Here is a 25,541-nt window from a genome sequence, read left to right on the forward strand (position 1 = left end):
TCTAAGTTTACTTAAGATTTCTATTGTGCAGTTTATATTGTGATTGCAAATGCAGCCAGAGTTATTGTACTTCAGTACATGTGCCAGTGTTAAACCAATTTAATTTACAATTAACAATTGTGTATTAATTACAACTATAAATTATCTCTGCACTATTTTGGAAGGAATGCATAATTAGTGGAAGTATTCTGAATGATTGCAACTTACAGAGAATAGTGAAAGATAAGAGAATAAAGCTTCAAATTTGGAAATGTAATTAGGAATCAAAGGTGACAATTTGTTGTAAATAAAAGGCAACATACTCTCAGCCAGATGAATAATATTAGTGATTAGTCAGTTAGGAAGAACTTACTTGCAACCTCAAAGGAATTTATTTTTTTTAATTCATTGAAAATATTGGAGAGCAGCAGCAAAGATGAAAGTGCTCAGGTTAGCAAGTAAATAGAACCTTGGCGGAAAATATTTGATGAATCTTTCCTTCTACGGTTTTACATTTCTACGTTGTTTTCACATTCTAGATTCAGGATATGGTTGCAATTCGCCACACAGCCAGCAATGATCAGCAAAGAACCACAATGATACTTCTGTGTGAGGATGGCAGCCTGAGAATCTACATGGCAAATGTTGAGAACACCTCATATTGGTTACAGCCTTCTCTCCAGCCAAGCAGTGTCATCAGTATTTTAAAACCTGTTCGCAAGCGCAAGGCTGCAGCTGCCAGTAAGACTTCACTGTCACAAGTAATCTACTGCTTAGAATAAAGGGGACTGAAACATGGTCACTACACAGAGATAAGTATGAGACAGAGATGGCAAAGAAACTGCCTGTGTAAATGAGAAATCAGTGTACTTTAAGCTGATATTTTACTATGTTCCACTTTCTCCTGGAAGTGGGGGTGATAGCCTCTTCTATAGGCCTCCATTAGAAATTCAGGCTTGTAGTTTCCATTTTTTATTGTTTTGTTTTCTGTCATGTTATTCACTCCAGGTTAGATAGGTCAGATGAAAATAAGTGTGAATGGGATTTCTCTGTAAACTAGCATGGCCTCAATAGACTAAAATGGCCACTTTCTATGACGTAAGGGAATATTAAAGATAAAGTCACAGGGAAGTAAGGCACAAGAGCATTGAAAATAAAAATAATTAGTTCTAGTAATGATGTCTTTCGGAAGAAATGTTAAAGGAGAGAATATCCAGTGTTGCAGGTGGGAGAACCTGCGGCAGTATTTTGAAGAAAAGCAAATACCTAAGCCAATGTTTATCTATCAGTTAACATTACAAAAACAGATGATGAACTAGTCATTGTCACATTGCTTGTTAGAAGTTTTCTGAGCACATATTGGATGTCAGATATGTTTACTAGTAAATTTTAACTTTACTATTAACACTCTGCTATTCAGAGATCTCATTGCCACAGTGATATACAGTACCAACTCATCTTCAAGTTGAATGAACTAATATGGAACTCGTGGTCACACTTGCACAAATACATCAAACAGAAGAGAAATATAGTTCCTCAACAAAACTTTTAATGTATAAGATGCTTATTGATAGCATCCCAAGTCACTGTTTTATTATTAATGGGTTTCCTTTGCTGTCTCTTTACAGCAACACGTACCTCCAGTCAGGTTACATTTCCAATTGATTTTTTTGAACACAACCAGCAGCTGACTGATGTTGAATTTGGGGGCAATGACTTGCTACAGGTGTACAACATGCAACAGATTAAGCATCGGTTGAACTCCACAGGCATGTATGTGGCCAGCACGAAGGTATGTCCACCAGGTGGCACCCACTTTCTTTCTACAGATGTCCTTAGTTTAAAAAAAACTCTTCATTATAATGTGTTGATATCTCATTTACTATTTAATTTTTCCACTATGATCAGAGCTGCAGTAAATCTCTCATTAGATGAAACCTAATAGATCATAGTGTATTTTGATGTTAGAAAATGAAGTGTAGAATGGAGCATAGAATGTGTCTCTTCAGCTCACTGCACTAGAGCCATTATTTTTGAAAGCGCTGTCCAGTTAGTCATTCTGTCCTGCTCTCACCCCTTATGTCTACAGTTTTTCTTTTCAAATTTTCATTTGTTTCTCCATTGGAACTTAGTACATAAATTTCAACTTCATCTATCCAGAAAGCACATTCAAGATCATAAGTTTGCTGAATTTAGATGAGAAACTTCCTCATCTCATCTTTGGTTCTTTTTCCAAAAGTCCTTGTCACCTGCATATCAACTCTCTTGTCAGAGGGTTGAATTGTTCATTATTCATTCTTGATTTTTCTTTTGCTGACATTTCAATGTTTTAACAATGGAGAAAATTTACAATCGACTATTAATCAGACATATTGTGCAGGCTAAGGCAACTTAAACATAACAATGAAACTAAAGTTATCAGTGTCAGTCCTTGTTACAGTCAAAGGGGCATTGATTATATCAGAACATACTTGGGGAATAATGAAAAGGAAATTCTGAGACCAAACACTTGATCCCACTGTACATAAAAAGGCAAAGAGCAGGAATAGGTACCAGGCACTCTTAAGCACAACCCATAATTCAGTACAGTTATGGCTGATCTCTGTTGGCCTCCATTCCCCTTCACTGTGCCAGTTCTTCACAAATATTTGAATGATGGAACTGTGTTATGTGCTGTCACCTTAAATACATCTAATGGTCTGGCCTCCACTGTTTTTAGGGGCACAGAGTTCCAGAGAAGAAATTTCCAGACACCTCAGTTGTAACTGACTGGACCCTCCCATTGGTGAATAACGTCTACCCTGTCAAGTCCCATTAGGAACTTGTATCTATTTTATTCCAGTTACAATACCTTAAATAAACTGCTTATAGATGAGATTTAAAAGGTTTAGGTATGGGAATGTATTTTCCTGCAAGTTGTCGATCTGTGCATAAGAAAAAGTCGATTGGATGAACATAAATATATGTGCATAGTTAAATTCATTTTCATTGGCCCTCAGAATCGTTATGTTACTTTGCAGCCAGGTGGGTTCACAGTGGAAGGCGTTAACAACAATGCCACCATGGTCATGACTGGGATGCGTATCCAGGTTGGGACACAGGCAATTGAGAGAGCTCCATCCTATATTGAGATTTTTGGTCGTACTATGCAGTTGAACATGACAAGAGCTCGTTGGTTTGATTACCCATTCACACGTGAAGAGGCACTACAGGCTGATAAGAAGCTAACCATTTTTGGTAAGTGAAAATAAGTTCATGAGAAGTATGTTAATTGGATTATCCCATTGGAGCACAGAATCTTAGTACTCTCCCTGCACTGTAAGGATTGGTGAGGGCTGTATATTTTTTGTAGTCCTGTAACTAGTATTTGATTACTTCTCTTGGCCTACTGCACTGATGTCATTCTGATTGATGTAAAGTCTGTAAAAGTTCCTTTAGTGACTAAGTAGATTTCTACATTTAGCTTGGAGTATTAATTAAATTCAAGAGGAAAATAATTTTTGTCATTTGTTAATGTGTACATAAATTTTTCTATTCAATGTTAACTTTTTTGTTTCTTACAGTTGGTGCATCAGTAGATCCTGCAGGGGTTACAATGGTTGATTCAATAAAAATATACGGAAAAACAAAGGAGCAATTTGGTTGGCCTGATGAGCCTCCAGAGGATTTCCCATCAGCTGCTGTAAATAATGTCTCTGCTCCGAGTGTCAGCCAGAGTAGCACCACTGGAGAAGTGGACTCAGCTACTCCATCCTCCACCAGTGGTTCTGTCCTTGAGAGGTAAACATGAGCTGGGTGACTTGAAGTTATGTGAGTTGCATACTGACTTCTGGCTTCTGATTGGTGACGAACAAATGAAGAATGGTGAACATAAAAGTAACAATATTTAATATTAGAATCTGAAGTGTAAATTCCAAAATCTGTTTATGTCGTCCCTATTTTTTTAAAACTCTAAATGGAGAGAAATTGGCAAGAATAATTTCAAAGGACATTTTCTGTAAGGAATGATTTTGTTCATCTTAGAACATTTGTTCTGCAACCAAAGTCTGAGTGCATTAGGATATCACTTTGCTGAATCATGTGTGGCTGCCATGCAGAAGCTTATCATTTTAGCATGATATCAGATGGTGTTTTGAGCTTACAGTGCCGGCACTGAGTGGATTGGTATATTTTCATTATTCATTAAAAAAAAGTGGAATTGGGAAGTAAATCATTGTATCTGCTCTTTCTATTTATTCTATCTGAGAGCTCCTTACTACTAAGCTGTGGCTGTCCATTTCTGTAACCTCTATCCATTGATGTGCATCTGATGCTCAGAGTTAGTGTGTGCCAGATTTTTGTATTGGACTGTTTTCTGTTTTCTTCCTCTTGGCCATACTCAGACTCTTCTTCCTGCTTATTATCCAACCAGACTTTTCTTAAACCTTTTTGTAAGTCCTTCACTTCTACTCTGCTTTTCTTTTGCCACCATTTTTGCTCAAATCCATCTCAGTAAGCCTTCAGCTGCCTTACTAGTCTTTTTGGTCTCCTGTGAAATACCTTTGTTTCTTGCATAAAAACAGCAATGTCAGTTATTTCCTACATAGGACCCATCGGTGTTCTTACCTAACTTTTTAAACTAACGATTAAAAAACCACAACCTTTTTGGATTTTGATGAATGTACATTTATTGTCCTTCCATCTTCCAACCTCTGATGTTAAAGCTCTTCTGCCTTTATTGAATTCATTACCATCGCTCTCATCTATCATTCCTAGAATCACAGGGAAACAATGCCTTCCATAGCATTTTTTATTAAATTTAAATCCCTGTGCAGTTTTTACCCTTAATTCTGCAATCTACTGCATACCTCTCTCTTCTTTACTTCTCCTACCTTCATAGCATCCATTAATTAGGCACAATAACTTCCCCTGTTCTGTTCCTTAACCTATTGTCTGCAATTAAGCCTGTGCGTCTTTAGAAACCTAAAATTCAAAGCTTTGGAAATCTCTGAAGTACTTCAGCTGTTTTTTGACATTTAAGGTACTATTGAAATATAGTTTTGGTATAAGTGAAAGAGAGTAAATCTAATGATGTGGTACATTACTCAAGTAAAATCTTAATAGGAAGGAGGGCAGGTGTTTTTAAAACTTGAGTAATTTCATAATTCTTTTAAGTTTTATTCTAATAATTCCAATTTAAATTCTAAGTTTTGATGCAAACTCAGTATCATTTCCAGGTGGTTAAAGTAGACTTTGACAGGTTATTATATGAAAAGAGTTTGCATGTCAGTTTCCTGGCAAGTTTTCCATTACCAAATAGTTTATCTGAGGGTACATTCAGTTGTAGTTTGGAGACGTGACCATCATAGGAAGAAGAGGGAATGGGGAATGTGCAGAAATGAAAGTAAACCAGAATAGTTTACTGGTAAGGAGGTAGTCAGTTTTATGTTTAGAGTATAACTTAAGGCATCCGTTAATCTTGCGAGACCATGGATCTGCTTTCTCCAGGGTGCAGGCCTGGGCAAGGTTGTAATGAAGACCAGCAGTATGCTGCAAGTCTTCCCTCTCCACGACACCAATGTTGTCCAAGGGAAGGTCATTAGGACCCATACAGCTTGGCACCAGTGTCATCGCTGAGCAATGTGTGATTAAGTGCCTTGCTCAAGGACACAACACATGTTGCCTTGGCTGATGCTGGAACTCACGACCTTCAGGTTGCTAGTCCAATGCCTTAACCACTTGGCCACGTGCCCACAGAGTATAACTAATGGTCAGACACTTAAATGACCATACTAGTAAGAAATTTAAGTTACTTTCACTCTGAGGGATGTGTGTATAATTTGCCAGCTGAGTAGTTAGTTGCTAGTGGTAAGCATACCATGGACTTAAATGAGTGATATTCTGTATTTCCTGTGTGTGAGCCCTGTGTAATGTTACTTTGCACTGAATTGCAATGGGTTTTGCCTGTTTGCAGCTGTTCTGGATCATGCTGGATTGCTGCAATGAATGTTTCCCTAAATGAAACCAACTGGTATGCACCAGCCTTTTCTTTCAAAATGGAAACCCATTGTGGTTTTTAAATCTCCAAAATATCTCTCCATCTCACAGAATGTGGGGTTTCACCTTAAACTTGCACAGCTTAAACATTGTATGTTTGTGCCGAATTAATTGATTTCCAAATTACAAACTGTAATGAATAGGAAAGCACAGTAACTGTCTGTACTCTGTGTCCCATTTGTCTGTTGTCTGTGCTTAAACCAAGTGTCTCATAGCAAATGCATTGCATGACTCCATCACAGCCTTTGCTGTTTCTGCATGTCTGGCTGCTCATCTTCTCTTTCTGTTCCTTTTTCTAGTGTTAAAAATAGTTGTGTTTACTTCATTTGAAGTTCTCATGTGGTGTTCTTTTCTGTTATTCCTCAAAAGTTGTGAAACTGAATCCCTAAGCTCCTTAGACCGGTTAGTATCCCTTCTTTCTCTTTACACTGTTCTCTTTTCTATTTGTGTTGTGTCTGTGACATCAGACTGATTAAAATGGCAATAACGATACTGATTCTTGATCCTTTGATCACGAGGTGCTTGTCAAAGTAAAATTGATTTAATCATGTACTGGGTTTAACAAGTCATCTCCATTCATGTCACATATTGTTTATAGAATCAGTGTGGGTGTGAATAACTGCATGTGGCTGGCTAGGTGTACTCCGTTGCTAAGCTGCGTGTGTTTAGTTTTTAAAGTAGATAGTATTTTGGGTCTTCAGTGGGATCTATTGAGTAATTGTACTTTTTATTTACGTGAAGTCTTGGTTGTTTTATGTTAAAGACTGGAAGTAAAAGACTAATTTTACAAGTGATGGAAGGACTAATCATGAGAAATAATGTAACGAGATTTGCAAAGATTTATGCATTATCACTAAACTAACATGGGCAATAAAGTTTGATTTTATTAAGAATGAAATAGCAAAACAAGGTATCTAAAGGGAGAATGTGTTCTAAATGGGAAGCATTGTTTTAAAGTGGTCGTCATGGCTAAATATACAAAATTGTCAGTATTATTCTTGGGTGCAGAAGAGTTCAAACACAGTTCAGAGTTTTTGGAGTAGAGTGTTTTCATGCTGTGGATGCCCACAGCATCAGTCAAGCTAAATGTAAATGACGCTGGTCACCTGAACAATCTTGTTGCTTCCAAAAACTCCTGAATTAGGATTGACTTGAGTGATTAGTAGAGACAAAAGAGGCAAGTTATTTCTAAAATGTTGAAGCACCATTTGAAGCAAATTTTACAAATGGATTTACCTTCTTGCCTTTAATTGATTTGCTGTTTTAGCGCTTTGCTTTCCTGAACACATCAAATTTAAATTTGCCATAATTTTTTTTTAAAGATCAGAAAAATTCTAGATGTGAATTTCATTGGCAAAGCCTCATTTATTGCTCCTGAAGTTATTTTCAACTTGCAACAAATCGTATAGTGATACTGAAATCACTGTTAAACGGATAGTGTCCAGGATATTAATTAGATTTTGGCAAAAATTATTTGCCAATGACATTATTGGAACAAGTTTTATTCAGTGTATTGTTAGAAAGGAAGTAGTTAGGAGCTGATCTTTCAAGTGGACATGGCTTTATGCTATTAAACTGGATATACCCAGCAGTTTGTGCTGCACCTCTGAAGAGAGAAACAAGTTTCAGGTCATCAAGCTGAATATTAAACACAAAAAGATTCTGCAGATGCTGGAAATCCAGAGCAACATATGCAAAATACTGGAGGAACTCGGTAGGTCATACAGTTTCTATGGAGAGGAATAAACAGTCAGCGTTTTGGGTCCTGGTGAAGGTCTAAGCCTGAAACATTGACTCTTTTTTGTGTATGTTATGCTGAATGTTAACTGTTTTTCTCTCTTTCAGTTTATCAGCTGCTGCATTTTGTGTTTTTTTTTTCCCTCACAAGTAACGGGTATATAATGTCTACATTTTGTGCCTCTGAAACAGTAGACGTCAGGTTTATAAAGCTGTCTATGGCTCTTTCAAACTGATTTATTTCCAGAATCTGTTGAAGCTTTCATTTGTTGGTATTGCATTTCTGATTCTGTATTGGTAGCAGTGATTGAAGCTTTATCATCTTTGTTTGCCTAAATGATTTTGCTCTTTTAGCTTTTCTATACACAATATTGAAATTAAGTTTGATATTAGTATTCTAAATATAAATTTGTGGTTTTGATTTTTAAAAATTAGAATCATTCTAGAAATATGAACTTAATTGGCAAGTATCATTTATTGCTCCTGAAGTTGCACTTAAACGTGCAACCAAATTATAATACTTATGTTATTTTCTGAAATTCACTGTTTTGAAGAATTGTGTCCAGAAAGTTAATTAAATGAGTTACTGGAAGAAACTACTGTTTACAGGCGATAGTGATACATTGAAATGGAAGAATGCATGCATTCTTCATCTTTTTACTGGAAATGTCAGGTACCATGCAGTGGAGCAGACCTAAAATACTGCTTGTTGCTTTGCTTTGCACGACACTTTTTGTGCAATATTCATTAATAAACAGTTCTCCTACCCCTCATAACAGTGAGGTTAGTGAGAAATTAATGCTCTTTTCCTCTTCAGGCTGGTGGTAAGCTCCATGGAGGTTCTGGAAAGCTGCTTTGCTGTTGGATGTTCAATTGAAAAGGTAAACAATTTCCTTTGGTGATATTGGGGGGAGAAAGTGATTTATGTTATAACTTTGCTCAAGCAATTGGCAAAGCAACACTGTTTACAACAAAATATGTTGTTTAATTTATTTTCCACTTGTTCCATCTGGCTACTGGAACAGGGAAAAGTTCATAATTTAAAAATAGATTTCATGGAAATTTGCCCTTTTGTAGATGAAGAATGCCTTTAGTAACTTTTTTTTCTCTCTAGGAAAAGAATAAGCAGACAGCATTAGAAATGGCCACAACGTTGTTATCAATGCCAACTCCTTCCAGTGTTCAACAGCAAACTAAGAGTCTGCTAGCGAGTCTTCACAACAGTCGTGGCAGTTATCACAATCATAAGGTGACTTGTGCCTCACTGAATGTTTCAAGTACATGTATGTAACCAGTCTGTATATTTGCCGCTGCTGTGTTTTTATTTATTTCAACTTCCAATCTACTATTGAGGACCATAGTTCATTTGGATGTGCTGAGATGTTGTTTGCAATTATGGAAATACGTGGTGGTGTTGAGAACCCAGGCATAGTTGTCTCCTTGAAGATAGTCTGGTTTCAAACTAGTGCCGATGTCAGCTAAGCTCTGGTGGTCACATCTGCTCTTGTTCATCAGCTTCATTCTTTAACTCAGAGGGCTTGTTTATATGTTGACTTGTTGTAGCAACGAATACTGTGTTTTGGAGATGCTTCATCTAATAGCAGAAAAGGGATATGTGAAAATAGAGCTGCCTTTCATCTGATGTAATATTTTACATCATCATCCAGGACATGCCCTCTTCTCATTACTACCACCAGGGAGGAGGCTGAAGACGCATACACTGTATTTTAGGAACAGCTTCTTCCCCTCTGCAGATTTCCGAATGGCTCCTGAACACTACCTCACTTTTTTTTATATCTTCTTATTGCAACTTATCTTAATTGTTATGTGTTGTACTCTACTGCTGCTAAAAGACAAATTTTATGATGTGTCAGTAATAATAAAGTTGATTCTGATAATACACTTATGGAACTTTTGCAAAATGTTTGAATTTTTCTCTCTGATCAGGATCAGGCTTTGCTGAATAATGCTGTGCACATTCTTAATACTTGGAATAAAGATGGTCGTGATCTTGACCCAGAAGTGTTCCAACGACTAATAATCACAGCTCGTTCAATCGCCATGATGCGACCCAATAATCTTGTGCACTTCACTGAGGTGAAAACATCACAGTCTGATAAAGGTGAGCCTGAATATATAGGTAAATTGAGCAAATGCAGAAAATTCTGGAACTAACTAGCACCAGTGAAGTGAGAGTGAGGGTGGGGGAGTGAAAATCAGGAATTCTGTTATAGGGTGAGGTCAGTTAGTTACCGATCCAACTAATATATCTCTGAAAAGCTGGAGATTGTTGAAACTGAGATCATAGTCTGACATCATTCCAATGAATCATCGAAATGGTATTGAAAGATTAAAGAAGTGTAAAATAAGGACAAAGGTGCGCAGACAGAAACATTCATGCCATTGCATGCTTTGATGTATTAGTTTTGCCCTTTCAATCCCTTTAATTTCTTCATCTTGAATTGATCATTTTGTAACCAAATAAGGGTACAAAATAATTTAATCAAGATGATGAAATTAATAGAAAGGAATACAAAACCAAATTTGTCAATCTGGTGTTAATATACAGTGCTTTATAAAAGTATTCAGCCTCTAATACTTTGTTCACATAAATGAGTATAACAATCAGAGATGTAGATCACTTTAACTGAGAATATTTATTTGTGAATCACATATTTCTTTTTCACAGCAGAACCCAAAAAATAGGGACAATTGTAAAACATGAAATAATAGAAAATCAAAAACTGGAATGTCAACAATTCAAAAGTATTCATCCGTCTTTGCTTAGTTGAGCCACTGCTCGCAGCTATTACTGCTAGTAGTCTTTTTGGATAGATGTCTGTTAGCTTTGCACAATGTGATGGAGCAACATTTTCCCTTTTCTCCTTGCAAAATTGCTTAAGATGTGCTAGGTTAGTTCAAGAGTAGTGGTGTACAGCAATCTTGAGAGGTCTTGCTGAAGATGTTCAATCGGGTTAAGGTCAGGACTCTGACCGAGCCGCTCAAGGACATAAATTTTCTTTTTTTTGAAGCCACTCCATGGTTGCTCTGGCAGTGTGCTTTGGGTCGTTGTCCTGCTGAAAGGCTAACTTCCTCTGTAGTTTAAGATTTCTGATAGAGGCTGGCAGGTTTTTATCCAGGATCTCACTGCATTCATCTTCCCATCAATCCTGACCAGTTTTCCAGTCCAAGCATCTCCATAGCATGAAACTACCTCCACGATACTTTATAGTAGAGATGATGTTACCTGGCTGCTGTGCAGTTTTAGATGCCCTACAAGCTGCTTAGTGTTGAGGCCAAAGAGTTCCACTTTAGTCTCATCTGACTTCCTTCCACATCTTTATAGTATCTTTTAAATGATGCTTTGCAAAGTCTTTACGGTCAAGGATATGGCTTTTTTTTTTAGCCGGGGCTTCTTCCTTGCCAATCTTCGATAAATACCCTTTTTGTGCAAAGTCTTAAATATTGTGGAGCCATGAACTTCATCTCCAGTTGCAGACACTGACTTCTGCAGTTTACAGTTCACTCAGAGTTAGTGTTTATATCACAGTAGCCTCTCTTACAAGTGCCATTCTTCTCTGGTGACTAAGTTTAGAGGGGTGGCCTGACCTAGGCAGTGTGGCTGTGGCTTCATATTTTTTCCACTTTTTCATGATGGACTGCACTAAGCTCCAGGGTATGTTTAGTACCTTTGAGATAGTCTTGTACCCTTTCCCAGATTTGTGCTTCTCTGTTATCATTCCCCTGGCTTGTCTTGAATGCCCTTTTGTCTTCATTTTGGTTTAGTCTGTTAAAAATCTACATTACAGAGAGAGAGGAGATATTTATTCTTATGAATTCATTGAAAGCATGTGATCCTCCAATTTTCTACATCAGCAATTTGGGAGAGTTGGTAAGGTTGGAAAGTTAGCATTGTAATTACAAAAGTGATGCATACTTTTTCAGCCTCACAATTTTGATTTTTTTTAAGTAAATTATTGAGAGGTTTTGGAATTTTTCATTCGATTTAACATGGTATACAAAGTTCTGTAGATTACAGAAAACATTGAAAAATCCTACTTCAAATATTTTGAGTTTAGAAAAGAGGCATTAAAATATGAAGATAGTTGTTGGGGCTGAATACTGTTTCAAGGCAAGGTAACCATTTAAACTTTGGTGTCATAAATCTTTGCAGTGTGCTGCCCAAGGCAGATGTATTTAATGCATAAAATGGAGTTTAGGAATCTGCTTGGAGCATCATACGTATGAATGTTCTCCAACTCCTTCCTAAGATGAAGACCACCACTCATTTAGTCCTGTATTGTATTATAACTTCCTTGTGTAATGTGCACTAGATTTAATCGATTCAAGGGAAATTTGTGGTGCTTGCACTGTATGCAGGCTAACTTTCCAAATCCCTTATCTGTAATAGGCAAAAAAAAAATCAGCATGCTTCAGGGAAATTCCAATTAGACAATAGTTGATGTTCATCACTTCTTTCACTTCATCCAACTTAAAATAATATTGCCAAGGCAGTATTTGTTAGCTGATCTGGATATTCAGTGGCAGTAATATAATGTGGGCTGATTGTGGCAGCAAATTTTTAAAATTGCATTTGTGTAAAGACAGCTTTCAATGAGGGGTCTTGGCCCGAAACGTCAACTGTGCTTCTTCCTTAAGGTGCTGCCTGGCCTGCTGCATTCCACCAGCATTTTGTGTATGTTGTTTCAATGAGAGTGGTTATTTGTCAAAGATTTCTTTCTGCATATACAAGAAAATAAATCTGACAAGTCACTAACATGTCAACAGAACTAGTTGTAAACACAAAATACTCTGCAGATGCTGGGGTCAAAGCAAAACAACAGAACTAGTTAAATGTTATCTGCCAAAGAGAAGTCCATGTGCTACATTTGAACTGCCATCAATGAATAGACAAGACCAAGTAGAAAATTATTGGCAAGCTGGACAGTTAATCCAATTGTCTGTAGTGTTAATGATAATTCAGACCAAGATAAATGATGAGATTTGATGAGACTGTATTCAAACAAGACGTCAATACAAATATAATTAAATTGTTATGCAATTAAATGCCTTCATCTCAGGGTTTTGAAAGTGGAAAATAAAAAAATAGTGAATTGCTTAGTTTCCAGAATGGTTCACATTAGTTGGAAGGTAGCAAATCTAACTTCATTTTGTAAGAAAGGAAAGAGCGAGTAAACAGACAACTACAGAACATTTACACTGCCGTCCTTATTTAGGAAAGTATTATGAAGACAATTGTAAGAGGTACTAGTAGAAATATTAACAGTGGGTATAGACCACATGAATTTATCCAAGACAAATAGAGTTTGACAAAGCTGTTAGAAATTTGAGGTTGTATCTGACAGAATAGATAATGGGGACTCAATACACGTGGTATATTTGGATTTCAGAATGTATTAATTAAGTTTACTCAAGTTATTATCAATAGCTAAAGCTCATGGGATTGGGAAGAATAAAACATCAAGCATTGAAAATTTGCTAGCTGAAAGAAAACAGGACAGGAATAAATTGGTTATATAGAGATTAGAGGTTTGGCTAATGTTCTGTTCTATGGTTTAGTGGTGCTACCTCAGCTATTCACAATCTGTAATAATGTTTAGAAGAAAGGTCTAAGTGTAAAGTATTCAAGTTTGCTTATGACTCAAACCTGAGTGGTGGTGTGAGGTATAGAGAGGCTACGGGGCATATTCACAGGTTATGTGAATGAGTGAGGGCATAACAAGTCGAACATAATGTGGAATAATGGGAACTTTCCTCCTCCAAAGTAAAACAGAAAAGGAGAATATATTTTAAGTGGGGAGAAATTGAAAAACGTTTGTGTCCAGAGGGATTTGGTGTCCTTGTACATGAACCACTGAAATTTATTGTGCAAGTGTTACAAGCAGTTAGGAAGTCAAATAGTATATTGGCTTTTATTGCAGCTGGATCAAAATGTGAAAGTAAAGGCATCAGTGTGTATGCCCTGGTGAGACTCTGCGCAAAATATTGTGTGCATTTTCTTTTACCTAAAGAAGGATACACTTTACATGGAAAGTACAGCAAAGATTCAGCGTGTTGACTCTTGGAACTTGGAGAGAGTTAGTGGGAAATTGGTCTTTGGAGAATAAAGGTGCTCTGGACAGATAATTTCCCTGCTTAAATTTTCCAGAACTAGAGGTTAGTTTTAAAATAAGTGGTTAGCTATTTAGGACCAAGATGAGGAAAAAAAACATTAATCACTAAGATAATTAATCTTTTGTATTCCCTACCCAAGTGAGTCTTGAATATTCAGATGATAAATATATTTAAGGCAGGACTAGATAGATGTTTAAATGTTGGGGGAATTGAGAGATAAGGGTTCAGTACATGGAAGTTTTACAGAGGTAAAGAATCAGGTAAGATGTTTTGAATGGTGGAGCAAACACAGGGTTTTTCTACTTCTATTTCTATTATCATTGGGTTAATAATTCAGAAATTCAGGTTAATAATCCAGGGACATGTTTTCCCTATAGTCAGTTTGTGAATTTGACCAGTTTTTCTTTAGAAGAACCAAACTAAATAAAAATAGGATCTTCGTAGTCACCAATCATTTCTGACTAATTTGATTGAGGTTTGATGTGGTAATGAAGTATATTGATAAGGCCAGGGCAGTGTTGGGGCCCTAAATCTATTATATCTATTAATGATTACAGTTTGCTGACCGCACCAAAATTGATGGGATTGTTGATAGTGAGGAAAATTGTGTTAGACAAGGTATTATTGATCTAAATAACAATTGGTTTTTAGACAGTGCAATAGCAGAGAGAATTGAATCCTGTTAAGTGTAAAGTGTTGCACTTTCTAAAGAGTAATTAGAGTAGGTTTTATGCAATGAATGGCAGGACCTTTGGGAATATTGGAGAGCAGTGCATCCTTGGCGTGTGTCTAAGAATTGTTGAAGGTGGCAGCACAAGTACATTAAATGGTGAAGAAGGCATATGGGATACTTTCTCATCCAGGAGTGGAATACTAGAGCAAAGAGGCTAAGATATAATCTTACAGAATATTGGCTGGGACACAGCTGGAGTATTCTGTAGGGTTTTGGTTCAACACAATAGGAAGGACTTCATTGCATTGGAGAGGATGCAAAGGAGATTTGCCAGGATGGTGCCCAGGAGATGCTAAATAGGCTGAATTTATTTTCCCTAGGTTGAATGATGGACCTGTTGAGAGTACGCAAGGTTATGAGCGGCAAAAGATAGCAGGAAACATTTTCACGTAGCAGAGGTATTAAAACTAGAGGGCATGGGTTTAGGGTGAAGGTTAGAACATTTCGAGTGGATCTGAAGAGGAAGTTTCTCACCCAGATTATGGTTGGAATCTGGAATGTTCACTGTTAGTGACAAAGATAGATTTAAGAAGTATTTAGATGAGTACTTGAATAGCTAAAGCTTGAATGGCTACAGGACAAATGCTGGTAAATGCATCTATATTGATGCATTCTTGACAGTTCACATGGGCATGGAGTGCTGAAGAGCCAGTTTCCATGCACTATGACTGAAACTATTAGTTATAATTTTTAAATATCTTATTTAGATCTACTTTCAGAATAGGGCATCTGCCATACTAATTTTGTCCATTTAATGTGCATCTCCAACTAATGGTGATGTTGTTATCTAACATTCCTCTGAAATGGCCCAGCAAGCTATTTAGTTGTTTCAAACTGCTACAAATACCTAGAATCAAATCTGCCAACCTAACAGCACTACTGAGATCTGACAATGTTTCACTGCCTCCTTCTCAAGAATTATAAGGGAAGAACAATAAATGCTCTTCTTACCAACAATACCTTTGTTTAGTGATTTTAAAAAAATGAAATGGGGTAGATAAAGTGAAACAGCTTATTTTTAAACATGTCGTATTCAACCAAAAAAATGATTATGCTTAATCTTTCTCTAGAGGGAACGGACGAACGAGATCATGTCCACAGGAGCGCAGAAGCTGAAGGCTGCAGTTTTATCATGCAGTTAGTTTCTCATTTCTGGAGACTCCATGCATCCAAGCCTAAGAATGCATTCCTGGCTCCTGCTTGCCTACCTGGTAACTGTAATTCTATGTTTTAGCTAAACATCTTAAATAAAAAGGCAAAGTATATTCATGCTTGATAAAATATAATAGATGAAAAATTGCGACTAGAGCTAGTGTTCTCAGTGATCCCAGTTACCTCTGGAGCCTTAGTGAACAAAGCATTATTTTGCAATGATAGTTTACAATGTTATGTATTTGCCCATAAATTATAATGTGCATGTGGCATCTTTGATGTTATTTTAAGTACATTATCAAGAATATATGGAACTTGTTTTCCATATTTATTAACTAGGAAGGGCTATATATTAGGGATGGATTGAAATGATGTCCGCTTTTTATGTTACTTAAGTATATCTGCACGTATGATACTGCTGCATTTATTTGGCTTGCTCAATGGTAAAAATGATTGTTGAAGCATATTTCACAATTTTCATTTTCCTTTTTAGGTCTGACTCACATTGAGGCAACAGTGAATGCTTTGATTGACATTATTCATGGTTATTGCACTTGTGAACTGGACTACATAAATGCTGCTGCAAAAGTTTACATGCAGATGCTGCTGTGTCCTGTAAGTACCTTTATTTAATGGAAGGTAATGGTTGTTTATTTAATCATAATTACTGAAGTTGGTAGTTATGTTTTCTGAGATATGAGCACCCTATTATGATTAAATTTAAGTTTCAGCTGTGTGCTGTTATTAAATAGTTCTGAAATGATACATGCTCGTTACAGTTTTTGCTAGTTATCAGTGAAATGGAGCTCAATCAGGCTTTTGGCGAACTCCATCAGTGTTCTGTATCCACTCAATCTAAATTGTTTTCTTTCAGGATCACTCAGTGAGTTTTGCTTGCAAGCAGGCACTGATACGTGTATTGAGACCACGGAGCAAACGCAGGCATGTCACCCTACCATCCCCTCCCCGCAGCAACACCCCAATGGGTAAGAAACAAGAGATCTGAATGACCACGTGCAAATGCAGTCTAATGATGTGCCTTGTATTGTCTAGTTAACAGAAATATTGTGTTTCACAAAACCTCTGGAAACATTCATCTGAATTGGTTGAAAACCTGAAATAGTTAAAAAGCAGGTATAACTATCACTTAAATGACCAAAAAATTATTCATTTGTGATATTCAGGAATGCCTTTTCACCTCCCAAAAAAAAGGAATTGATCATTTTCTGTACTTGTTGCTATATTATACTTTGAATCTATTTCTGCAAATGCTGAATAAAACTCTGGCATGCATTGCAGAAGTAAGTTCAGGATAGCATATACCAAGCTCCCAGCACTTGTCAATGTGTATGTTTTTAGCAGAACACTAGCATACTCTATTGTACATATGCTTTTCCAATGAGCTTCTGGGTTAATACCATAATGTTGGCCTTTTCAATTTTCCTATCTGTGCAATATTGCTGTAAGACCTGATTTGTACTGAAGCTTATACTAAATAAACTGACATTTCATAGTTAATGTCTGCAGTATACCGGTAGTAAGAAACATTTTAGTGTACGCAACAATCTTCATTTGTGTGTAGGTGATAAAGATGACGATGACGATGATGATGCTGATGATAAAATGCAACCATCAGGAATGCCAGGCAGTGAAAATATCCGTCAAGAAAGTCAGGAACAAAGTGAAGTGGATCATGGAGACTTTGAAATGGTGGTAGGCATCTCAAAAAGATAGATGGTGTTTCTTTACTGACTAAAAGCTGAGATAAAATTTCAGAGTAGAGACTTTTCCATGATCTAATCTCTCTTATTACTGGTATGTTCTCCCTGTGACCTCAAGGGTTTCTTCTGGCTGCCCTATCTTCCTCCCACATCCCAAAGGCATGTGGTTAGTGTTAGTAAGTTGTGGGAACGCACGTTGCTGCTGGAAGTGTGGTGACACTTGCGGGCTGCCCCCAGCACAATCCTCGCTGATGTGATTTGATGCAAACAATACGTTTCACTGTATGTTTTGATGTACATGTAACAAAGCTAATCTTTGAATGTTTTTTCTTTTAAATTACATTAAATATGCAGGTTTTATATAAAAATACAACTGATGTGAATGTGGAACTGGATTGTGGCACAACACAGTGATATTCCATACCTGTAATCCGATCTAGTGGTTCTTTAGGCTTAATGTTCTAGATTTCAGTGAACTCTCAACATAAAAAGAAATACCAGGAGCATTATCAGATAAAATTTGACACCGAGCCACATGACGTTATCAAGTAGAAGTGACTCAGTTTTCATTCAGAGTTTTAGCTGTGTTGGAGGAGAAAGGGGCATTATAGGTTCTAGGAAAAAGCTGCAGAGCTTGCAGCTGAGACAGCTGCTTAAAATTTTAATGTTTTAAAGAGACTATGTAAGTGCAGGTTGTTTTGAATTGTAGGAAGATTTGGGGAATTGTTCAGAGCTCTTTATACTTTAAGCAAGTAATCTCATCGCTTCATATAGTAGTATTTTGTTAGTTCTATGTAGCCTGGATTTGGCAGGTGTTACTGGGGTCTTATATATTCTAAAGAACTTTTCATGAGTTAATTTCAGTGCTAAGGCAGTGATAGTGGACATCTGGGAACCATGTCATAAAATTAGAGTGTTTTTCACCTGATACTCCTGTGATAAAATTTGCTTCTTCTGATCTTTATGACCATGATTGTTCCTTGTTTCCTTTATCACAGTCGGAATCGATGGTTTTAGAGTCAGCTGAAAATGTGACTAATGGAAATCCTTCTCCTCTGGAAGCTCTGCTGGCGGGAGAAGAGGGCTTCCCACCGATGCTGGACATTCCTCCAGATGCTGATGATGAGACTATGGTGGAGCTGGCAATTGCACTTAGCCTGCAGCAAGATCAGCAAGGTACTATACTGACTCATTTGCAATAGGAATATAATGGAGTTTGACTAATTTGCAAAGGATTGAATAGGGGAAAAAAAATGCTTCCTAATCTCAATTTCAAGGCCCCATGTGCCACCTAGGCACTAAGGGTTCAGACAACGACGAGAGGACGGCAAATCTCAATTTCAGGGAAATAAAAATAATTCCATTCTTAAAAAGTTACAAATGCGATAAATTCAAAACAAAATGATGAAAACAGTTTGGCTGCTATTTTAGCATCTGTAAAGTTAAAGCAAACAAGAAGTATGAGAAGGAATAGTTATACTAATGGTTCAGATCACCTTTTGTCAGAATTAGGCAATTTGGATGGAGAGTTGTATTGTTACCTTTGTTCACCCCATTTATTGTTCACATTGGCCAAGCTGATAATGACTTGGTAGACCTAATGAATTAAAATCTAGAAAATCATACACCACACCAATGAGTATAGCTATTTTGCTTTTAGTGGAGGCTGTTGAAGTTGGTTTTGTAATTGAATATTATTGATTTCTGAAACCAACACACTGACTACTGTAGACTTGGCAGTATACTGTAGACTTGTTAAACCAAAGACTCAGCATTTTCTTTTTTGCTATCATGCTGATTAAGTATAAGTTTCCTGAATTAGAATTTCTAGCCCTTGTTCTATTCTGAGTGTAACTTTCTTCCAGCAGCCCTGCTGTAAGAATAAAATTACTGATGTTGAGATTTGTCCTTTCTAGGCAGCAGCAGCAGTGCACTTGGCCTACAAAGCCTGGGGCTATCTGGGCAGGCACCTAGCTCCTCCTCCTTGGATGCAGGGACACTCTCTGATACTACAGCTTCAGGTAACAAATTGGTCAAATCTAGTGCATGTCTATAGATGAACAAAATGTCTGCATGAGCTCTGGTCTGGGTTTTCTTTCCCGGGCTATGATTATGATCAAGAGTAGGGTTTATATTCTGCAGTGGTTATAAATTGTCATTAGAATTTAATAAAATGAAGCAGATCAAATGTACCTGAGCATATTTCAGAAATAATTATTAAAGTGCATTAGTGATTTTGTAGTGTAAAATATATTTGAAAATTCTTGTCATTTTCCTTACTTGGGTATATTTGATTAGATAAATTTCACTCCTAATAAGAGGGTTGAGCTTGAGTGTGAACCTTCATTTTCTGTGCTTCTTTTTGCCATCCTACAGCTGGAATACAATCTCCACATGTCCCATGTTGAATGCTGTAGGTTTTTAAAACTGCAGGTTAGGAGAATGATTTTATTTGTCCCAATTGAACAAGTTGCATCTTGGTAAATTGTGGTACTTAAAAACAAAAATCATGTTTAATTAGCCTGATGCATCTTTTTAAATTGTGATTTGGTAAAAATGAAGTTAATGATTAGGAATTTACTTAAAATTAAAACTTTTGAACAAACAAATTAGTTCACTCTTTAGAAGCTAGCTGAACAGTGAGTGGGTGATAGTGATCTAAGGGCACTCAAAATACTCACTGCAATAATAGTGGTACCCTTAACAGTTCTGCATTAAGATTACAACTGTTTGCTGAATTCATTACTGAGTGATATGATGGGAGGCTTTCTAAGCAATGTAGATGAAACCATAAATTTGCTAAAAGGGAGATATTAACTGAATAAACAAATAAGCACAAAAGGGCCAATGCATTTTATTGTTGGCTTATATAGGTTCAATCACTTTAGACTTAGAAATAATAGAATAATCTGAGAACTTTCCAAATGGTGAAAAGGTAGAAACATTAGAAATTAAAAGAGACTGGTCAATCCATGTATCTGGATCATAGGGCCAGAAATTATGGTCAACAGCAAGCTAACCGATGGGGAGAGGGGGAGAAAAAGTTGCATGGTCACATGCACAATAATGTCAGTGTTTGTTAGAGAAAAGTTGCAGGTTTTTCTGTTGCAAAGTCTGATACTATGGACAGGTACAGAAGATGATCTGAGAGGTAGAAATCTAGAGGTCCTCAAGAGTACAATGGGCATCTGGCACACTGAGCAGTGCTGGATACCACATCTTAGTTGTTGGGGACATAACAGCATAATGATGATATAGATTAAATTATGAAAAGTAGTTGCACAAACTCAGATCGAATGTCCTGAAATTTAGAAGGTAAGCCAATTGTTTGAAGTTTGCTAGGCTTTAAGGAGAGAGAGTGATAAATTTGGGAAAGAACTATTTCTTCTGGTTTGGCATGAGCTGTCCGCTACCCAAAACAATGCGTGCATATCCTGTCCCTGCATTTATTTTAAACACTTGTATCACTTTGATCTGTATCAAAAATCTGTCATTTTGTTAACAAAACTTTATCCAATTTTTCACTTCCTTTGTTTTTGTAATTCCATAAAACATGTAGTATCTTAGTGAATCTGTACTACACAATCTCCAAACTTTCAATTATCTTTCCCATACTGCAATGTGGCATACAGATGAGTACCCCTCACCTTGCTGCTCTTTTGCAGAATCTGAATTGTCACTGCTATTAAAACATACAAACCATAATAAATTAAATGAACAAGTTCTTTGAAACTACATTTTAATGACATATGGACAAACCTGATGTTAAATTTGGCAATTGCCAATGTTCACAGTGTAAATTTATTAAGTCAAAATGAAGTAGAATATTGAACTATGAAGTGAAATATTGAACTATGTTTGAGCAGTCTACGTACTGTTTGAGGTGTAATTTCACATATGAATTGAATAATAACAGCAGTCACCAAGCAAACTTTTAACTCTGTCCTCAGTTCAAGTTTCCTTTGTCTTTTCAAAGGGTTGGCAAGCTATTATGTAGTCAGAAGACTTCTGTATAAAGTGTTTTGCTCAACGTGAATTGAAGCTTTTTCTCCTTGTTCTGCGGTACAGGTGTCTGTGTGGGGAATTGTATAATTTAATCGAATGTACTTGCGCTTCTTTTTTTAGTTGTTGCAAATTAAAAACCGTAGAAGTCTGTGTCGAGTCTATGGTCGACGGCTATGTTTATCTCAAACTTTTATGCTTGTGCTCACGGTTTGTAAATATGGTGTTTTTACCTGTAACAGCCGTTGCTATGCTTTTAGCTCCAGCCTCTGATGATGAAGGGAGCACAGCAGCAACAGATGGATCAACACTGCGGACATCGCCAGCAGAGCACGGTGGCAGTGTGGGGTCAGAGAGTGGGGGAAGTGCTGTTGATTCTGTTGCCGGAGAACACTGTGGTAAGCCTAATCAAATAGAGGGATTTCAATGAAAGGGATAATATGGGTCGTAACAATGATCAATTTAAAGCTGTACATTTGTATGTAATTCACGTATGTCATAATTGTTTTTTTTTACTACAAAGCAAGCACTGCTGTAGACATAATTTTTTTAAAATTCCTAATTTTTTTCCCCTCCAGAATAAGTCTCCAGACCTTGATTGCTATAATCACCTCTAGCCAGTTTGTCCTCAGCAAAATACTGCTGTTCTTAATGTTTTGAATTTTAAAGGAATTGAGGGATAGGTGTGGGAGGAAAGTAATGCCTTGATAAAAGATCAGAAAAAAATTATGAATTCTGAGAATAATTTTGTCTACAGCAACACTAGCTTTGTAATAAAATAAAATTAGATACACTGACACACATGAATCATGTAAATATACAGTTTTAAATTGATCTGCTTTAAATGTGCTTTAATTTCTTATAATACCATAAGGTATTAGGGCAGAATTAGGCTATTCAGCCCATCGAGTCTGCTGTGCCATTGAATCATGGTTAATTTTTTTCAAACCTGTTTGCTTGCCTTCTTCCTGTGACCCTTAACTCCTTTACCAATTGAGATCCTATCAATTTCTTACCTCAGACATATCCAATGACTTGGCCTAAATAGCTGTCTGTGGTAATGAATTTTACAAATTCACTACTCTGAGGCTGAAGAAGTTCTTGCTCGTATCAATTTTAAAAGAACTTCCTGTCCATATTCATGTTCACCTTATCAAGGCCTTTTGCTATCCAATAGATTTCAGTGAGATTCTTTGCCCCCTCCCCCAATTCTTCTGAACTCTTTTGGTCTTTTTCCTGAGGCAGGGATGCTAAAATCAAGAGGGCAGATGCTTAAGATCAGATGTGAGAAATTTAAAAGGGAAGTCAGGAATGGCTTCTTCACTGAAAGGGTGTGCATATTTGGAATTAATTGCCAAAAATAGTGGTTGAGGCGGACATATATTAACATTTAAAACTCATCTAGTACATGAACGAGAGAGGCTTGGAGTGGCAAACACAGGACCTGCTTGCTGGGCATCACAGTTGGGACGGGCAAGTCGGGCCAGAGGGGCCAACTTCTGTGCTGTATGACTCTAAGGTTTCATGACTCTGTAACACCATTCAATACAAGCCTAGAGACATCAAATGCTGCTCATGTCAAGTTTTACATTCCTGGAGTCATTCCTGTGAGCGTTCTCTGGGCTCTCTCCAGGACCAGCACATCCTTTCACTGATATGGAGCCCAAGATTGCTCTCAGTATTCCAAATGTGTTCCTGACTAATGCCTTAAAAAGCCTCAGCACTCTATTCTTGCCTTTATATTCTAGTTCTCTCCAAATGAATGCTTATGTAGTATTTGCTTTAATTACTACCAACTCAACCTGGAAGTTAACCTTGAGGGAATCCTGAACTTGGACTCCTAAGTCCCTTTGCACCTCCGATTTCTGAATTTTCTCCCTATTTAGAAAATAGTCTACACTTTTATTCTTCCCACCTTAGTGCTTGTATTTCTCTACGCTGTATTCCATCTGTCAGTTCTTTGCCCGCACCCTCAAGTCTTTCTGCAGACTTGCTGCTTATGTGACACTGCCTGTTCTTCCACCTATCATGTTGTCTGTAATCTTGGCCATAATGCTATCAGCTCATTCAAACAGATCATTAATGAATTAAGTGAAAGTTACAGTCCCAAAACTGACCCTGTGAAATTTCACTAGTTGCTCTTTGACTTGTGTCAGTCAGCCAACCAATCTTTCATCCATGCAGATATCTGTCTCTAACACCATGTGCTCTTACATTATCTTGTTGTGCTCCCTCTCTCCCCCTCTCCCCCTCTCCCCCTCTCCCCCTCTCCCCCTCTCCCCCTCTCCTGTTTTACGGCGGTTGGCACCCAGCTTAATGGTGCATTACCGCCACAATACATCTATCTTGTTGCTCTGTTGCTAAAGAACCACAGAATGAAACAATGCAAATTTAGCTTATCAGTTTGTCTTGCCAGTGCCTGCTTTTTTGGATAAATTATCAAATAGGTCTCATTCTTCTGGCCATCTGAGCTATCCTGCATTGAAATCATTCATACCTTACACAACATTCCTGGTAATTTAGAGTTGTCAGCCCTGCTGCTTGAATCATTCCTGCTGAATGTAAATACTGAACACGACTTAATCTCTATGATATTTTAAGTGTCTGCTTCAACAACATAGCCAAATAGGAGGAAAAAAAGTGACTCGATGCCCAGTAATGCAGTCTTTTTATGGTTTGAAGTTGAAATGTGGACAATACAAATAGAACTTGAGAGTAGGTCATATGATCCTGCTAGCTGCTCAAGATTGTGTCTGATCCAATTTTGTCCTCAGCCTCCCAAATTACTTGACTCTCCAAGACTCCCAAGAGGGGCACAGCAGATAGCACTGCTGTCTTACCGATCTAATGACCCAAGTTTGATCCTGACCTCCTGCGTTATTTGTGTGGCATTTATACATTCCCTATGACCAAGAAAGTATCTCCAGATGTTGACATTTCCTCCCACAATGCAAAGACACTGGTTGGTAGGTTAATAGATTACTGTAAATTTCTCTTGGGTAGTACGTGATCAGAGAATAAGGATGGTGGTGATGAATAAGTGAGGGAATGGGATTGTTCTTAGAGCCAGGATACAGGATCAAGACCATGTAACAGGACTGAGGTGTAAAATTGCCAATGTATAACAGTATGTGAGTGATGTTGGGGTGGAGGGGGATGATTTGTGTGGTGTATAGAGGCTGGTAGGAGACAGATGGAGCCGGGTGGAAAGGTGGTGATGGGCAGATAGAAGAGATGGGGATTTGAGGAATGGGAGGGATGAACGAAGAAAGAAGAAAACAAGGTGATCAGCTGAGCACCAGAGTGTTAGAAGCTAAGTTGTTCTTCCAAATTGTGTTTGGCTTCTGTAGCAATGGAGAAGGCCAAGGATGGACAGATCAGTGTGGGAATAGGAGGGAGAGTTAAAATGACAACTGTAAGCTCGCTAGCTGATGTGGACTGAGCCCAGGTGCTCTGTAAAACAGTTGCCTAGTCTATACTTGATTTTTCAATGTAGACAAGGCCAAATGCAGTAGACGAGGTTAGAAGAGGTGCAGGTGAACCTCTACTTCACTTGAGAGGGCTTTTTAGGTCCCTGGATGGTAATGAGGGAAAGATGAAGTGAGAGATATTGCACCTCATTTGGTTGCAGGGAAAAGGGCTCAGGAGGGAGAGGTGGGGATGCATGAGCAAGCAGGGAGTCCTGGAGAGAGTGCTGCCTGTAGAATGCAGGAAGTGGGTGAGAGAGGAAGGTGACCGGATTGCACTGGAGCTAGCGGAAATGGAAGAGGATAATGTGTTAGATTCTGTATCATGAGAGAATATGAGAATATGTCCACTTATTCAGGAGCTAAGTCTGATGTTCAGTTGTTCACGCTATCCAGTTGTACTAGGAATGAAACATACTTCTGATCAGTTTCTAGTTAGTTTTTTTAAAAGATTAGGTAAGCAACTTATTTAAAGTGTGATAAATTACACCCTTTATAATGGGTGTAATTGTTTTAATGTAATTGATTTCTAGAACCCAAACCCATATTGGAGCAGTATTAATTTCATGACTGCAGTAA

General features: G+C 37.5%; 1 protein-coding gene across 9 annotated transcripts in view; it reads left to right on the forward strand.

Moving 5' to 3' along the window:
- Nucleotides 1–25,541, forward strand: part of ubr4 (ubiquitin protein ligase E3 component n-recognin 4) — a 216,145-nt gene that overhangs the window by 106,730 nt on the left and 83,874 nt on the right. For 2 of the 9 annotated variants that reach the window (XM_072245454.1, XM_072245457.1), the window contains exons 46-60: nt 519–720; nt 1,608–1,771; nt 3,000–3,216; nt 3,543–3,759; nt 6,385–6,417; nt 8,570–8,633; nt 8,867–9,001; nt 9,700–9,874; nt 15,691–15,831; nt 16,266–16,387; nt 16,647–16,758; nt 17,355–17,485; nt 18,492–18,669; nt 19,410–19,514; nt 21,738–21,893. In XM_072245454.1, coding sequence (XP_072101555.1) covers nt 519–720; nt 1,608–1,771; nt 3,000–3,216; nt 3,543–3,759; nt 6,385–6,417; nt 8,570–8,633; nt 8,867–9,001; nt 9,700–9,874; nt 15,691–15,831; nt 16,266–16,387; nt 16,647–16,758; nt 17,355–17,485; nt 18,492–18,669; nt 19,410–19,514; nt 21,738–21,893 — 2,152 coding nt within the window. The remainder of the gene's footprint in view (nt 1–518; nt 721–1,607; nt 1,772–2,999; nt 3,217–3,542; nt 3,760–6,384; nt 6,418–8,569; nt 8,634–8,866; nt 9,002–9,699; nt 9,875–15,690; nt 15,832–16,265; nt 16,388–16,646; nt 16,759–17,354; nt 17,486–18,491; nt 18,670–19,409; nt 19,515–21,737; nt 21,894–25,541) is intronic. The other 7 variants (XM_072245455.1, XM_072245460.1, XM_072245458.1 and 4 more) reach the window with 4 other exon arrangements.

The sequence above is a fragment of the Mobula birostris genome, chromosome 27 (genome assembly GCF_030028105.1).
Source record: "Mobula birostris isolate sMobBir1 chromosome 27, sMobBir1.hap1, whole genome shotgun sequence".
Lineage (NCBI taxonomy): Eukaryota > Metazoa > Chordata > Chondrichthyes > Myliobatiformes > Myliobatidae > Mobula > Mobula birostris.